Source organism: Phascolarctos cinereus, unplaced genomic scaffold (genome assembly GCF_003287225.1).
Source record: "Phascolarctos cinereus isolate Bilbo 61053 unplaced genomic scaffold, phaCin_HiC Scaffold_5;HRSCAF=322, whole genome shotgun sequence".
NCBI lineage: Eukaryota > Metazoa > Chordata > Mammalia > Diprotodontia > Phascolarctidae > Phascolarctos > Phascolarctos cinereus.
The window spans coordinates 431,898,892-431,916,789 of record NW_027555958.1 but is presented as its reverse complement, the minus strand read 5'-3'; the positions used below and the strand labels follow the sequence as shown (position 1 = coordinate 431,916,789).

Genomic DNA, 17,898 nt, shown 5'->3' with positions numbered 1-17,898 from the left:
AGAGCCCTGTTTGTTTTCTAGCCATCAGCCTGCTCAATTGAATCACGTACACCTGAGTTTAGCAGCTTCAAATTCACCATGCCCAGACTGCAGTGCTGACATGGATATGATAAGACAGAAGAACAGAAACACCCCTCTGAAGTAACCTCACTGAACCACACATGCTCTGACCCTTTTTGTCCTCCCTAGAGCTTTTGCTACCTGGCAAATGCAGCTCTCAAACTGTGCTTGGATCTGCAGATCTTCACTGGTAGCCATGCAGAAGCCGATTTCTCCCTGGGACTGGCAGCCAGAGAGGGGTTCTCTGAAGAAGACTTCTAAATGAGTGTGCGAGCTGAACTCTTACTGAACTGAATTAATTATTAAAGATGCAGATGGAGCTGTCCAAATGATAAGAACAGATCCTGACGTGTCATGATCCAAGCTTTCATTAAACCATTTCAGGCATACTAATGGTTTCCCATCGCTCATTACTTACATGCTCTTTTCTCATAGATATAATAACCCTGGGTGCCCATAGGCATATCATACTATAGAAATGCAAAAGCCGGAAGCCTTGTCTTCTTCGGAGCTTTCCATTCCTTCACAGAATCCTTGTGATCTAAAAGTGTTTACTGATTTTAACATGACTAAGTAGAACGGGTTAAGCTCAGAGAGGAGGAAAGCAGAAGGCAATGTTTTTTAATAGGGTAATATCACCCATTATAGGAAGATGCATCACACCAAACACCACACTATGGCAGAAAAATGAATAAATGATGGGTTACAGGTTACTGCTGTTAAACTATTTTTTGTGTGTGCCACCAACGACGAATATGCTACCATAGAATGGGATTCTCTCCAGTTATACTCAAGATACTATTTACAGCATTGTACTTCTCTCTGCTTTGCTCTGTTCTGGGACAATTAGAGGGCAAACAAATTGCAGGAGAAGAATTACTCCCAGAAACTGTACTGTGATTGCTACCTGCTGTTACATTTTTTTTTTTTTGGAAGTTGGGAATACTGCTCCCAAAGGCCTTTCACATCTCAGTCAAAATGATTTGCTAGAGGATAATAATGACACGGCCAATAAATAACAGTGGACTCTAACTGAACATGGGCAACGTGATTAAACATCCTTCACCTCTATTCTTACTCTGAGTTGGTTAGGTGTGAACATAAATGCCCTTAGCAACGCCCAAGGCCAAACTCTCCCAAGTAAAAATTTTTTAGCATTCTAAAAAGCAAGTACTTTTTGTTAGAGACACAGCTATAAATAGGAACATAATATATGTGAATAGATAATGTTCATTAACTAAATATAATCCTTTTTTTGGTATGAAAGCATTTTATTAATTCAATTTTTGGAAACAAACTATTTATCATTAATCAAAGGCTGGAAGGAACCTCAGAAATCATCTAGACCAACCCTATTTTTTTACAGATCAGAAAACTGAGGCTCAGAAGTTAAGTGCCTAGCCCCAGGTCACGTGCTTATAATAGCTTTGGTTGTTTTTTGGGTTTTTTTTTTGGGGGGGTAGGGAGAAATAGGTCCTCTACACGAACAGATGCCTTGTTTTATTCTAAAATTTCTTCTTCTATGAATGTATGTTTAAGGATATGTTAAAAAAACCGAAAGCAGATGGTTTTACAGATGTTATTGCATCATATTAGATACTACTTTTGTCAAAAGGAAAGAAAGGTCTTTGGTTTGCCTGCATTATCGAGACAGCCCTCTGTTTATATCCTTTTATGCATGTAATCCTGTAAAGCAGTGGTGCAAAACTCAAATGGAAAGTAGTCACTAAGTCATACATAAGGATCCCTGCAGGAGCAGACTGACTTAGAAAACTATATATTATCTATATTCTAATGGATTTTTGTTTGTTTTGTTAAATATTTTCCAGTTATATTTTAATATGGTTCTGGCCTCACAAAGGAATGCTTTCCATTGGCCAGAGGTGTGTTTGACACCTCTGATGTGAAGCATACCATTGATAAGAAAACTTTGAAAATCTCAATATTTTTTCAAGTGTTCCTCAAACTGCTAATATGTTTTCCCAGCTGAGTAACCAAAACCTAGTGTACTAAGAACTCTCTCTTCTTTGTGCAAAACAAAACAAGACGTAAATGTTACATATGTATGTGTGTGTGTATAAAATACACACATATATGTGTGTGTGTATATATATATATATATTCAGACACCCACACATGTATATAGTTAAGAAGATGTTATGGTATGTAATTCTTTAGCTTAAAAGTATATGTATAGGGGCAGCTAGGTGGTGCAGTGGATAGAGCACCGGCCCTGTATTCAGGACAACCTGAGTTCAAATCCGGCCTCAGACACATAACACTTACTAGCTGTGTGACCCTGGGCAAGTCACTTAACCCCACTGCCTAGCAAAAAAACAAAAAAGTATATGTATAAAATATATCATCATGACTATTACTTCTATGTTGTAGTGTAGATTCTTTTTCTAGTATAGACTGAACTAGATGGTAGTAGCTAAAGTACCTTTCAGTTTTCAATTCTATGATTGTGTAAAGATGTATGCTAATTAAATGAAGTCAATTTTGATGTTATATTTTTATTTCTTCTATTCCTCCATGTTAACATATTTTAATTAAAACATTCATGACTTCAAACCATTCTATTTTTTACCTGAGATTATTTTCATTATATTGTAGAATCATGGAATCATTAAACTTCCTAGTGACATAGAATAACTTCTTGTTTCTTACAGATGAGAAAATAGCGGGCCAGAGACATGAAGTAACTTCCCAAGGGCATACGTGATGTTAGTGGCAAATCAGGTTCCTGATTTCCACTCCAGGGAACTTTGAAAAATTATACCAAATTCAATTAATTTCAGAAAAGAAAAGATGTAACTTTAATGCTGTTATGCTGTTCAAGAAAAATACTGTTTAAAACTTGGCCCAGAGAAATGACTTCATGAGATATAATTCACGCGACATTTTTCCCTCTTGTAAGAGAATTAGACATTCACATAATTTGATATCTGATAAAGTAAACTCCTAGTTTTTGTTTTCTTTTTTAAATCGAGGATTCTGTCATGACATTTAACTGTTTGATGAGGCAGATAATTAAATCTCCCTGGGCCTCAGTTTCCTCCTCTTTAAAACAGGAATCATAGGTTTAGTACCTTGGAGATCATGCAATTGATACCCCTATTATTAAAATAAACAATTTTATTGATACAGTTTCTACATCACTCATAATTCCCAAGATACTCCCTTCCCTAATTAAAAAATATTTAAAATAATTTTCATTTCTTTTTATACCACTAAGCATAGACTGAATCTACACATTGCCAAACATAGAGATGAAATCTAAAATTCAAATATACAAATTGAGATAGTTTGCTTATAGATTTTTGCCAATTTTCTCTTTCTGAATATGGACTGAATAAAAGGAGGAAGTTTAAAAAAAAGTTTCCTTATTAGTCAAAGTTAGATAAGAAATATAAAAATATACAGTTTTGAAAGTATGAAACAACTTTAACTTCATTTGATTCCACGTATGGTATCTATAAAATCTCTTAAAAACTCGTTTTTTTTCCCCAAGATAAATATTATCCTTCCTCTTCACACCTCTAAAAAATATGGAAAGTAAATTTTTTACTAACACATTCAGAAATTATTCTGTATGCAAAATGTGTATTTTTTTGCCTAATAAGTACTTCACTAAGTATTCTTAACCCTTTTCTATAATCTCCTTATATACACAAAAAGAAACTGACACTGACGATGTTCATGAGGAACCACCTGAATTTAAAAGTTGTAACATAAATGGGAAACACAAATTTGATATTTACCCTTTTTTCTCTAATAATCTACTGCTCTCTTGGTGCAGCAGTATTTGCAATGGTGATGGTGTACGAGTTCAAGGCCTGTGAACATTTTCTTAAGATAAAAGAAGGAGGGCTGAGAAAGAAGTATTCCTAAAATTGTTCTCTTCGGCCAAAAGACTAATTAAAATGTGTGCTTGGTTTGTTCTGCTCCGTAACAAAATTAGTCTCCATATTTGCCATATTGACCCAGATGGCTCTGATGGCATACTTACATGTGTGTACACCCATATATATATACATATATATACATATATATATATATATACACACACACACACACACACACATATGTATATCTATTTGTCTATGTGTGTTTATATATAGATATGATATATTAAATATATAGCTATATTATAGATATCTATCTCTCTATCTATCTATCTATCTATCTATCTAGACACACACACATACTCTCTCAAATTCAAATTAGATTAGCATATTCTTCTAATACCAAGACAGAGTTGGATAAAAGGATTGAAGTACACAAGGAGAATACTTTTCAGACACAGGGAAATTTAGTAGTTATTTGAATATGTGGGATACAGCTGAAAACACATATTGGTTTTTTAAAAGTATACAGTATTAAGCCACAGATGCACAAAATTAAAAGCTGTTAAAACTGTTTCTGATAATGAATTAATGATTCAACATAAAGCACATTCATATAGAAAGCATCCTTACTATCGCAAGAAGGGAAGGATTGGGGGGAGGGGAGAGCAGATGAGAAAAGCATTCTTACCATAATAATAAAGGTAACAGGCCCAATGAAACTCCAGATAAAAGAGTTATCTACATGAAGCCAGCAACTGAGAGAAAGAGAGAAGGGGAGTTATACAATGTTTCTTTGGTCCCTCAAATATTTCAAACAAGAAAATGTTATTTTGAAACTCCATACACTACTTCTGGATGTGACTCTGTAAGTAAGTAACAGAGTAAGCAAAGATGATGACCAAAACACAGCCTTTGTTTCCTGCTTAACAAAGCATTTTATCGAGTGAGGAGTATTTTAAATAAAGCAAGAATAATTTCCCCATTATTGGGGAAAACAGAACAACAAACAGGAACTACAAAAGAAAGCCCTCTGTCCACTTTAAGATTTCAGGCTTCACTAAAGGAGCTATGAACTTCAACATCAAAAACCCATTTGATATTTCTCAACTTCCCTGTGTAATTTTCAAAATTTGCCTTTTATCTTTATCCATCTCAAGTAAAGTGCTTATCCCCATGGAACAGAACAGACAGAAAATGCTCAGATGTCATGTTCTGTTGCAAAACAGTATGACATAAATAAAACGACTCAATTGGGAAGGGAAGGGGACCGAAGGGACAGCATGACACGCGTATGGTACCCGAGTCTAAGAGGCAGAGCCTATTTTACTTCCTGCTCCCCAATACCGCTGCCTCTCCACTGAGCCGCTTTTGTTTGTCTTTCATCGTTTGCAAAATCAAGCAGCTCTCTCGTAGTCTTTAGTATCTTTCTATAATGCAACTAATTTTATCAAAGAAGAAAGTAAACAGTATAGGGAAGCAAATTCATGCCTCTAGCAACTCAAATCCTTGGAAACATGTCTACGTCTACCTTCTGTCACTTTCTATAAATATCTCTATTTTTATAAATAAAAGGCAGTGGCTAATTTTAATCCTGTTCAAACTGCCTGACAAAATATTATCAAAGCAAAACATCATATGGGATAGAATGTTCTTCTATCATCATTCAGTGTGAGAGTTAGCCAGAGGGGCAGCTGAACAAAGACAACTAATGAAGCATTAGCTTAAAACTGGGTGGTTAAGCCTGTCAGATGCTTTAACCTAAAAAAGAATTTTTACTTAATATCCGTTTTAGACCAAAAAGTTATTCACTTTTTCAATTTGTTTCAGGTCAATCTTTTGTGTTAAAAAGAAAGACCATAATTTAGAATCCGCCTCTTCCAGAGTGGAAATTCTCTGAACCTAGAAAATTACAAAAGACTTGATTGTAATCTGTGTACGGCATGGCCATTCTCTTCCCAATAAAGCTTTCAGATGCTATTTTAGTCTGTTAGGGACCCTCAGTGACAGCTAACTGGCTTTAAAAAAATTATTCACTTGAAAAACACTCAGGTCGCTTTCAATTACTCACGCCTTCTCTGTTCCATAGCTCTTGTAGTCGATGGCTGCTGACACACCAACTACAGTGGCAGGAAGGAGGTAGCCAGCAACATAGTAGTACTTCTTCCTTGAGTATTCACTCTCAAACACTTCTACAAGCATTAGATAGAGCTGTACACCTTCTAGGCACATCCAGGCAAAGGCAGCCAGGAAGAAAAAGTGTAAGAGGCCTGCAAATATTGGGCATGCAATCTGCAAAGAAAGGACAAGTGTCAATGGCAGCACCTCGCTTCAAAAATGGATAAGATTAGCTGGGAAACCTCGCAATTTTCTTCTTAAAAATTAGTCAACACTACACATTGCTGCACACAAATAGGCTAACGTGCTGTGACCAACTACGAAATTCTATTCATGGGGTCCTGACATTTTCAAAGCCAAAAGTGAACAGCATTACTGAAATTTTAATACACTGTTGAGCTTGCAGTAACTTCATAAGGTGCTAATTTTGATGATACTGTAGTAAAAGTTACAGTACATTCTTTAATGGAAGAGACTACTCCATAATGTTATAATCCTTTAATTACAATGGTGGCATGCTGTTAACACTATGAAAAGTCTTAACACTTCTGCAAGAACAAGCTTGTAGTGGATTCGGTCCACGAGGCTAGACAGAACAGTTGGTTCTGGATATATTATTTATAGCTTCTGGTTGAAATTCTCTGCAGCAGCCAGGAGTCTCTCTATCTGCTTTAAATGACAAATACCTCAGCTTTTACTATATGAGGAAGTTTGACTGTCAGATGTGTAGCCAACTTAGTTTCACCTTTGTCCATGTGAAGACACAATGAAATAACCACCAAATTTTAAAATTCAGGCTGGGTCACAGATTCCACAGTGACAAATAAACCTCCAGGAATCATTCCTGGATAAAGCCTTTGGGGTAAAGAAGGCAAGAGCTCGTGAAAGAAGATCTCTTTTTATTTCAGAACTAACCAAATCTATCTTATTCAAATCATCTGACTTAATAACAAAGTATGTTCCTCAAATAGGCAAACACTCTTGTGCTGTTGGGGAGAAAGGGGTAGGATGGGCTGATATTTTCAATGCATGAAAATATCATTAACTTGTCTGTCTTGATCTGTGTCAAACCTTCCTGCTATTGTTGCCCCATCAGTGATACAGCGTGGGTTGATAGCTTGGGGGCAGTGTCATATTTAAATTCACATCAAAATGAAAAAGACATTTTCTGAGAATGCTAATCAATAGGCACAGGGGTAGCTTACCGTGTATTCAGTCTTATCAATGCCTATTAGGAAAATGAATTCGGCAATGAAAAGATTGATGCAGAGATTCTTGTGAATTGTGTTACGATCACTCTGTAGACCACGGAAGAAGCAGAAAGTGAAGATGCAGATAGCCAGGCAAACGAGGGAAATGATAATTCCCACCCAGGTGATGACAGTGAGGAGTAACTCATGAACTCCATCTTTGTACTGCAAGAGAGAGAAGGGAAGGGGTGGCATTAAAAGGGTAGTACTTCAAGTGAGAGAAGTTGGAACATTTCTTATTTCATGTGTGTCCACCAAACAGAAAGGCTGTCAGAAAGTTATCTTCTAGACCTGAGCTTAACTGAAGTCAGAATGACAATAACAATAATAACTAATACTAGTGTGGTACTCTGTGCTCTGTAAAGGGCTTTACATGTATCATCTCACCTGATCCTCACAAAAACCCTGTAAGGTAGGTGCTATTATTATCTCTATTTTACAGATGAGGAAACTAAGATGGAGTTCAAATGATTTACCATGGGTTGTACACAGGTATAAGAACGGGTCTCCATACCTCAAAAGAATTTGTGATCATATATCAATACTTTACTCGTCTTACATATTTTTAATATCAAAAATATTGTTGACAAGAGGAAAATTTAATTTGGAAATGTTACTGGACAGAATAGAAGAGGCCTAACATGACAATACACATTTCTGGAAATTGTCAAGCCTTAAAGAATTACAAAGGACAGTGACTAGGATAAAAGGCTGGTATTCTCCCAATTTTTCAGACCCCGAAATAGGCACAGTTTTAAGAGAACTCTTGTTTCTTTGAGTCATTATCCCTTGTACCACTCATTACCTACCCACTGCGGCTGCTTAGCACCCACAAAAGGTCTAGCTGACGCCCTCCAGATCTCTCTAGAAACGCCTCGATTTCTGTGTTCTGTTCCCACTTAGGCACAAGGGGGAATATCAGAACACATTCGAGAAATCCCTCTGATTTTTCATCACCAATTATCTTGTACTATGCATGTAATTACAGAGTGGCAAAGCATTAGGAAACAGAGAGGGGTGCATGGTGCAACTTGGCTCCACTGGGGCGGGAGTTCAGAAAAAAGGATGTCATCTCAGAAAAGAATGCACTAGGGGGAAGGAAAGAAAGCGAAGGCTAGAACACAAAGGCAGATGCCTCTGAGAAAGTACAACAAACACACGGGAAAGGAAGGGCACTACAGGGACTTCCAGGAGGTCCCACTAGCCGGTTTCGTTTTCAGTCACAATAAGCACCCAAAGAACGGACTTATCTCCCAAGCTGGGTGGAATCTCCAGAGACATTCCCAATACTCATTAGAAGTGCACATACTTACTGCAATTTCCCTGTGGGCCATGAGAATAGCAAAATTAGTTAGGTGGCTGCACGCACATGTTGTGTGAGTTTTATTAGTGTCGACCAGCCTGCAGCCCTGGGTAGACCAATATCCCATCATCGTTCTTTCCGAGTAGTTCCAGAAGGAGCAGTTTGCATTGAAATAATTGTCAGGCTGGGAAATAAGATGACAAGATAAAATTAGGATTTTACACTCTCAGATGGCTATAGCAATTGTTTAATATGTGTAAAAGGTAATTTAGATTAAACTTTGCATGTTTCGGACTATAAAGTTTTTCATCAGCAAAACTGTGGACTATGTTGTACAAGGCAGGCATCTAGCTTAAAAGGGACTTTATAGTCCGAAACACTGTAAAGTGTACTCTAAATTACCAAAGACCCATTTTAGACAATTACAATTTCCATCTTATGATTTTACATACTGAGAGCACATTAGAATCATTTTTCCCTTTCTGCCAAAATTAAAGCTATGACTATATTCTAAGGAATCTCTCTAGGAACTAAATGTTTTAAGATCCATTTCTCCTTTTTCCCTCATTTTGGGTCAGCTCAAAGCGACATGTAAGCAGCAATCTGTATCACACAGCCAACTCTTTAAGGCTCCTCTCCAGGCAAATCCGCTGAAATAGCTACAAAAAATAGAGAGAGGAGTAACCTCACACATTGATTTCCCTGTGCCAATTCGGGTGATCCACTTGGCTTTGCGAGAGAACTGATTCTCTCAGCTTATAACAAGGAAGTCTAAACAGACTGCAGACAATCTTCTAACATAGCGCAGTCAATTAACTAGCAACTTAATAGCTAGAATGGAGGCTTGCAGTAAACTCAAGACACAGCAGAGAAACTGCATTTCCTCACCCTGCTTCACCTTTTAATTCACAGTGCTTCGTAAACACTTTCCCAAGCAGAGCCTGGAATTAAAAAACAGGGGTTAAATGCTTTCACTGACATTTAAACTTGCCACACTAAACAGGCAGGCTTAAGAGCTGATACTCTGCTATCCTGCTGTTAAGGTAAGAGTTAATTTTCAATCTGAAACAAATTAGAGTCATTTACATTTTCATGTTGATTACTGAATTAGCTTTCATTAAGAATACACTTAAGTTCTAATAATCACTGAACCAGGCTCATTTAATTTTATGTTCATAGACTTAAATAAACTTGTGTCTCTGACCTAGTCCAACATTTAAAATTCAAATGGAAAGGTGTTCCTCCTCTTCTTTCCCCTCCTCCAACATTGCTCCCTTTTCTTGCTGGGTTGATGACCTTCCCATTAATTCATTACAGTAACTCACATCGATGTGTTCCAAGGTAAAAAGCACAGGGTCAGTCAGGTAGACACGGCTGGACTCCTTATTGAGTGAGGCTGAAATGACGTGGGAATTCACCGCGATGGTACTGTTACGGCCAACAACGTCAGCCCCCAGTTTTATAGTTGCATTTTCGGTACTAAGGAACTGTCCCAAACTCTTGTAAATGATGAAGACCAATTTTGCAAGTCCTGTAAAGGAGAAAATAATCTTATTTTACAGGAATCACACAACAGTTCTCTAGTAGTATGATAAAACATCAATAATGACAAAATTGAAGAAAGGTATCATTTTGGACTTGGACCCAAGTCTGGTCCAAATCTCATTTTGAAAATTTAGCATTTTTTTTTAACTACGGCAAGAGTCTAGCTAATCAGAAGTTTAAGAACACAGAGGTCAAGAACATGTGGTCTGAATATGGAGAATACGTGCAAAGTCCTACCATTCTATGTTTGACCTTACCATTCCTGCTGTTCTGTTTGACAGTATTTGCAGAGAGTTGGATTGAATTGGATCCTTTGTTCCCCTGAGGAAATTTCAAGTCTTGTACCTGGCCTTCAGTACTGACCACAGCAACTTCCAAAACTGGTTCAAACAAACAAAGACGGATGGAGAAAATGCATTAAACACATTTTTGATGGTCAAATAACAGGCAAAATTTCTCCAAGTAGTGTTTCTACATGCAAAGAAAAAAAATACTGTTTATTTTTTCAACAAATTCACCATGGAATAGAATCCTCGCACTCCAAGAAAATTCTATACACTGTGGACCACAGAATGACTCCTAAATGCAAATTTAAATGTTAACATATTTTTGTATTTTCTGGTGATATCTATTCAATTTTTGCATAATAATTATTAATGGATTACAAAATTTTCAAAGAATTAACAGAATTTGAGCACTATGGTAAGCCAACTAGTCTAGCCCACATATGAGAGGAATTCTGACTGTAACTTATCTGATACGCAGTGAAGCTCACATTTAAATCACTAGAATGAACTGGGGATGGAAAGATCTCGAAACTTCATTTTTATACTCTTTGCTTCACTGTCAATTCTAAAAAATGCTTCTCAAAGACCAAGTGGATGTACTTATTCCACATAATAAAATTGGGTTGATACACAACATGTTGTATGGAATTGAGATCATGTACTTAAAACTGGGATGTCTTTACTGTTCAATTTATGCAGATCAGCACAAAATTTATTAACAGGTTTCTTTGCATCAGGCTAAGCCTGTCATGTATTTCTACACATACACATAACTCTTAATCCAGACGGTCACAAGTCTCAAACTCCACTGTCTTTGTGCTTTTTCTAAACTTTTGTTTTTTGTTTTTAGGCAATTGGGGTTGAGTGACTTGCCCAGGGTCACACAGCTAGTATGTGTGAAGTGTTTGGTCTGAGGCCAGATTTGAACTCCAGTCCTCTGACTTCAGGGCCAGTGGTCTATCCACTGCGCCACCTAGCTGCCCCTGCTTTTTCTAATCTTAAGAAGAAACAAACACTTCCACTGACCAACCATGAGAACACATGTATAAGAATGAGAAGTTTAAACATGGAAATTACTCAGGCCATTATTTTTGTCTTAGAAAACTATAATAATTGTCACAATCCTCAACACAAATATACAACTTTTAACATTCTGTACCCAAAGAAATTTTATTACTAAAGCTTAAACTTTCATGCTGATTTTTTTTTGTTTAAAAGGAATAGCCTGGCTAACAAAGGCATTGTGTATTAACAGTGTCTATTTACAGAGAAAAATTCTATTGTATTTATAACAACAATAAAAATAGTAACAAAAGAAACAACCGATCTTCACATAGTGGAAAGAGGCAAAGTGTGATTAATGGAAATTATGTTAAACCCATCTTAATAAATGTGTTTTTCTATTTTTACAAATACATAAAATGTACCAAGTACATGTGAGTTTATAAAGACATTAGCCCACACAGAAGCCCCCTAAGGGTGTTTTTTTCTAGGGGGAGAGGGGCTTCCCATTCATATGATGAGTCAATGCCCTAAAGATAGAATCAGATACAAATTGTACTCCCTTGACCATGGATAACAGAAATGATAGAACAGGTAGAAAAGTGGAAAGCACTCCCTAAATCTACATGCCCCCTTACCTTAGAGGGCATACTTGCCAGGAAGGGGGCGGAAGAGTAAAATGTATGATTTCTGTCCTCTCCCCTACCTTGTACATCTACAGGCCAACTCTCTCATTCAAGTGTCTATGTTTTCATACAGCTGTATATACAATTTGAAAATTATATTCATATGACTATCTCTAGGCACATAGATTTTTTTTCCTTTGAGTTGCAAAGAGTGGCTTTATCCATTCTGGGTGCATTATTGGTGGCATAGTCTGGTCACTGAGGAAAGGGGTGTGTGATAAGTCAATACTCCTTTCGGTTCTCACTTGAAAGGCAGGTTACTACCTGTGCCTGACTGACTTTTCCACAAAGGAGGACGAGCTCAGAGGACTAAGAATTTTGTTATGGAGAAAAATCACCTCAATCAGGTTTTTTTTCTTCTTTTTTTTTGGTGGGGGAGGGTCTCAGAGAAAGCACAGCTGAAACATTTCATGTGAATGGTTTTGACACAATAAAGATAAGCACAAATCAGGCAACAGCAATGGGGGTATTTTGTTTCTGTCTCTGAAATGTTTCTCACCTGACAGAACAGAGAATAAGAAAGAAAGCAGAAAGGGTCTGCCCATGATCTCAAAATAGATGCCAGAGAATGAGGGCACATGGACTCATACACTTAACTGATCAGAGAGGACTTGACCCCCCCTCCCCAACCCCATACCACCTTACCTCATCCCCTGCCATGTACTCTATGATTTAGTGACACTGGTGTCCCTCCATCTTCTGATGCCAAGGGTTTTCTCAATAGCTGTGTCCTCTATCCCTGGAACTCTTTCACCCTCCTTGTCTCTGCCTGGCTTCCTTCCAGTCTCAGCTAAAGCCCCACATTCTAGAAGGAGACTTTCCCAGTCCTTTTAAACTCCCTGAGATTTTCTCCAGTTTACCTTGCATATAGATGTTATTTTTATGTGATTATTTACATGGTGTCCTGACCATTAAACCATGAGTTTCTTGTGGACAGAGACTCTGTGTGTGTGTGTGTGTGTGTGTGTGTGTGTGCGTGTGATTTGGTTTTTGGAATTTTTTTGTGCTTACCACAATTCCTGGCACACTGAAGGCACTGAATAAATGCCTACCGATGTGACTTCACTCGGAGCCTCTTTATTCTTGTTTTACACATAATTCTAACAAGCACAGATGTCTGATTCTAGGACCACAATGACTTGGAAATCACAAATCAACTCGTTTTGGTAGCTTAGTGGTCTGTGCCCAAAACCTTGGTGTTATCTCTCACTGTTTTCAGCTATGGGTAAAGCTATATAACCTGTGATATCCCTTCCATCTCAAATCTATAACTCGTGAATTTTCCAACATGACCAACAGCATTCCATTACTTATTTGCTGCGCAAACGGTTTATTCCCCAAATTCTTTGGTTAGCATAAACTATCTAAACTCAGCTGAATTATCACAGATTCTGGATTAATAAAGATTGTATTAAATGAGGTTGTGGTGCAACTCTCCTTCATTCATTGTCATTGCTGAGCATTTCCCCCTCAGTGCCAGCATTTAAGTTCTGAATTATGCTCCAAACTCTCTGAAGCTATTTTGCAATCTATGGAGCATGGGCATTCTGCATTATGGGAGATGTAGTTCACTGAGCACACTTTTCACCTGCAGGCAGTTGTGCTCAGTGTAAACATGTGGCCTGTGTACTATGTGCCTAAAATATGTAGCTGGCAGAACACATTCCAAAAAAGTAATTTAAATTCATTAGGAACAGATGATATAAAATGAAAAGGCATCTTCAATAGCTCCACAGGAAGAATTTTGGGAAGTTCAGCAAACCCATGGCCCAGCATGTAAGCAGCTCTCTCTAGCCATGTGTTCTGCTAATGATTTTTTTCAATTGCAAAACAATTTTAAAGCATGTAGTCTATCCTTTTGCTTTGTATTAATTTGGCTATGGGCTGATTCAATTTAATTAAAAAAGTCTTTCATCAAGCACCTACTAGGTGCCACCAGGCACTGGAGGAACAAAGACAAAAAACCAAATACTCTCTGCCTTCAACTATCTATTACTTTTGTTTCTTTGGGGAACAAAAAGGGAAAGGAGGAGGAAGAGGGAAAGAGGAAGGAAGGAAGGAAGGAAGGAAGGAAGGAAGGAAGGAAGGAAGGAAGGAAGGAAGGAAGGAAGGAAGGAAGGAAGGAAGGAAGGAAGGAAGGAAGGAAGGAAGGAGAGAGGGAAAAGATAAGGGAGAGGAGGATAGAAGAGGAAAGAAAAGAAAAGAAATTGACTAAAAAGATTTGCAAGTAGGGAATACCAAAAAACATAGTCCTTCCACCCAGGTTCATCTCCCAGGCAAAAGCTCCACATGCCAACAGGAATACTCACCAATATTTTCTGTGGGCATCGAGACCCGGGTTGCTTCTAAGAGATTGTCAGCCAGGACAAAGGCCCCTTCTTCCAGTGTATCAAGTAGCATCGTTGCAGCATGTGCCTGTTCTGAAGAATTCATGTCTTTCCAGGATTCTAGAGCTTCAGGTCTCAGCAGGTTGTCCACTGTGTCAACAATTGCCTGCATCCATTAGAAAACTATCATTAGGCTGACTGCTTCTGGCACTGAGGAGATTTCCTAGCGCTGTCTTGTGACAATTCTAATATTCCGCTGTCAAGATGATTTACTCTGATTTAAAGATACCAGAACACCTGGTTAACATAAAATAGACCTAACTGCTTCAAAACAGGTCTATTTAAAAAGGTTACTAGAATGTCACACTGGTAGTGAAATGTAAATGTAGATATCTGATTTATTTCTATTTATACAGCACACAAAAACATGGTCAAAAAAATGCAGAAAAATGTTAAGACCTCGTGCCAATGACTTTGCCCGAGGCTTTAATCTTACATATAATGTAAAGGGTTTTATTTTCTGGACAGAAGATACTTGAGACTAAGGAGTGGCCTCCTGTTGACAGTGGGAAAGAACAGATAATATGCTGTTTTTGACAATAACACCTCGCCCAAACTGTGGCCCACTAACTGTGTTTATTGGCACATCTGTTTATTAGCAAAGACTAATGAGACAAAGTGGTTTTAGAGTGTGTAAATGATCTGTGAACGTTCTCTCTCCCAACTTACTATACTATCCTGAGCCCAAATCCTACAAATCTTAACTACAATTCCTGCACAGTGGTCAGTGAACAAAGGCAATCAATCAATTGAACAAACAGGATAGTCAAAATCTAAACTGGCAATTTAAAGAATTAGGGAGGGGAAAGGGGAGGAAGTGTGTGAGAAGAATGAAAGTCCATGAAAATGACCATGCTGAAAATCTCATGTGGAGGTTAATTCAGCAAAACGTAAAAGTAACAATAAATACAAGGGTAGGGGTGGGTAGGGGGGAACAGAAATTCAAAGAGACATCTTTTAATTCTCTTTATAAAATAACCCAATCAATCACACTAATAAGTTAATCAATTGAAGGCAGGCTCTCCTGTTGATGCATAGTGTAACAGTGCACCGGTGAATCCCTGCCCCGTTTACCTGGTCATCATGTGTCTGTGAGCTGTTTGATCAAGTAACTAATGCTGAGGGCGGAATGAGCACAGAGCATACAAACAGAACCCCACCCTCTAAAAGTGGTTGGGAATACTGCATTGAAATGCATAGGAAAATGTTAGTGGAGACTACTGCCAGAACAAGATTAATTAGCTTAATCCATCTTAATATCCTCTTTCTGTCTGCTTTGTGAGCTACCAAGACCTTTGCGGCAGGTGGAACATACTCCGTAGTGGAATGAAAGGCTCCTTCCACCCCACTCTGCTCTCTAATGGGAGACAGAATAGTCAGAACGCTCACACTGATCCCACTTGCAGCCATTAAGTGGAGTGGAACTGAAATCGGTCTGCTGAGGCTGGATTCATTAGTCACCGAGAAATACATATTGGAGCCTCTAATCTGAGGTACAAACGAATCCTCTGTCACAAAGTGGGAACTCACTTCGTTTGCATAGTGTAAGTCAGCTTCTGATTTATAACTGAAGAAGTTTTATTTGTTTTATCTGAACCACAGAAGCTCATGTGGGATGTTCTGAAAGTGACACTGGTCAGGGCCGAAGGTCATGTTCGGATTTCTCAGGCTGCCACAAAGTGTGCTCCTGACGTGCTATTATTAATTTCAGGTACAGCTTATTTATTAACATGCCTATGTCTCTAGTGGAAACAAAATGATCAGCATAATCATTTTCCTGAGACACTCTCCCTGCCAAAGGAAAAAAGGCTACTTTTCCCAATGAGGCATGTGTTCTGGGCAACATACCAATTATTACATTTCATACATTAAACTTTTACCTTAAAGGTGAACTGCAAATTAAAGTATGAAGAATTCTATCCACTTCAGCAGTTATTTCTTTGCCCCCATTAGCCACGCTAAAAAGGGACATTCAGAACATTAATACCTAAAAACAGACCCTCCCACCACTTTTTCTTTTAAAGTTCTCAGGTCCAGCGAAGCCTAATCCTATCTGGCTGGTTGCCATTCTTACTGGAGATCATGCCAAAAAATGCCAGTGCAGTCATGGACATTTGAGTAACCTCTGTTGCACTAACGTACCATAGAAGGGAGAGAACAAGGTGTTTAAACATGGGTGTGTGCATGCATGGTGCATGTCCTTTGAACTTTGAGTGGCCACTATTGTGTTTCCTAGGAGGATGTACAAAAACTAGGGGATCCCCTGTCCCCTAAGGAAAGGAATTCCAAGAATACATGAAACAAAATGAAAGCCCATTGACTGCCCCACTTAGATCTGTCCTCTTTCCTGACCATGGGCATATCAATTGGCTGGTGTAAGCAAACAGTCTATTCCTTTCCCTCTCAGACTGGCAAGAAGCACCTTTAAACAGATACTAATGGAATTGTCACAATATTCATATTTCATCTGCAGTTTACCCAACTCCTACACAAGCTATCGTTGGAATTAACCCTTAAAAATCTTGAGACCAAAGCTGTTTCATTTAAGAGCATCTCACAGAAATAAGAAAGCAGTGACATTTTCATGCACATACAATCATGACCATACAGTCTTTGATACGATAAACTGCCAAGAAGATATCATGGCTGTTTGACTGCCAGCTGTAGTTCGATCCACAAGGATACCATTGGGAAACAAAGGGACTGTACTATTACTTTCCAATTCAGAAGATTTTCATTAATATTCTTGTACTTTTGGATAAATAGAAATGTTGCAAAAAAAAAGAAAAGTATTATTTGCTTATTCTGAGAGTATTATACCTGTGCAAAGCCAACATTTGTATAGTTGATAGGGGGCACAATACATAATTATCAAAGACTGAAATACATTGGATCATGCAGCAAGATGATAAAGCGTGGCAGGTAGCTGACGCAGGGAGAAAGCAGGGTGACAGCAGAGGAGAGATACCTTAAGGTAAGCCCTGCATGTCTTCTCTCGTTTTTGGAGCTTTTTAGTAAGAGAAAAGAAAATCAGAGGTTAGACGAACATCTCTACAAAGCTGCCCCCAAAATACATAGATATGTATTTTTTTTTAACTTTCAAGTTAATCTCAAATTGTATGGTAATTTTGCAATCCTATCTGGTTTCACTGAGTATAAGACCATCCACCACTAGTGGTCCTCCTTTAGTGGGAAGGGGAATTAAAGGTTAAATCTAACCCCCTCAAAATTGAGGCAGAGGGAGATAAAGGGACTTTGTCAAGGTCACACAGGTGGTAAATGGCATTGACAAGATCTGAACATAATTCGTCTGACTCCCAAACCAGCATTCTTTTGCCTTTATATCATGTTTCCCTATATCACTTGGGTAGCTAAGTGGTCCAGTCAGTAGAGCGCTGGGCCTGGTATCAGA

At 38.1% G+C, this 17,898-nt stretch overlaps 1 protein-coding gene across 14 annotated transcripts in view; it reads right to left on the bottom strand.

The window, feature by feature from the left end:
- ADGRL2 (adhesion G protein-coupled receptor L2) overlaps positions 1–17,898 on the bottom strand; it is a 229,873-nt gene that overhangs the window by 26,456 nt on the left and 185,519 nt on the right. For 9 of the 14 annotated variants that reach the window (XM_078156538.1, XM_078156544.1, XM_078156545.1 and 6 more), the window contains exons 9-16: positions 17,455–17,493; positions 14,409–14,592; positions 10,382–10,504; positions 9,905–10,110; positions 8,590–8,763; positions 7,232–7,441; positions 5,980–6,200; positions 4,600–4,666 (exon numbers count right to left, since the gene is read on the bottom strand). In XM_078156538.1, the coding sequence (XP_078012664.1) occupies positions 4,600–4,666; positions 5,980–6,200; positions 7,232–7,441; positions 8,590–8,763; positions 9,905–10,110; positions 10,382–10,504; positions 14,409–14,592; positions 17,455–17,493 (1,224 nt within the window). The remainder of the gene's footprint in view (positions 1–4,599; positions 4,667–5,979; positions 6,201–7,231; positions 7,442–8,589; positions 8,764–9,904; positions 10,111–10,381; positions 10,505–14,408; positions 14,593–17,454; positions 17,494–17,898) is intronic. The other 5 variants (XM_020988684.2, XM_078156541.1, XM_020988667.2 and 2 more) reach the window with 1 other exon arrangement.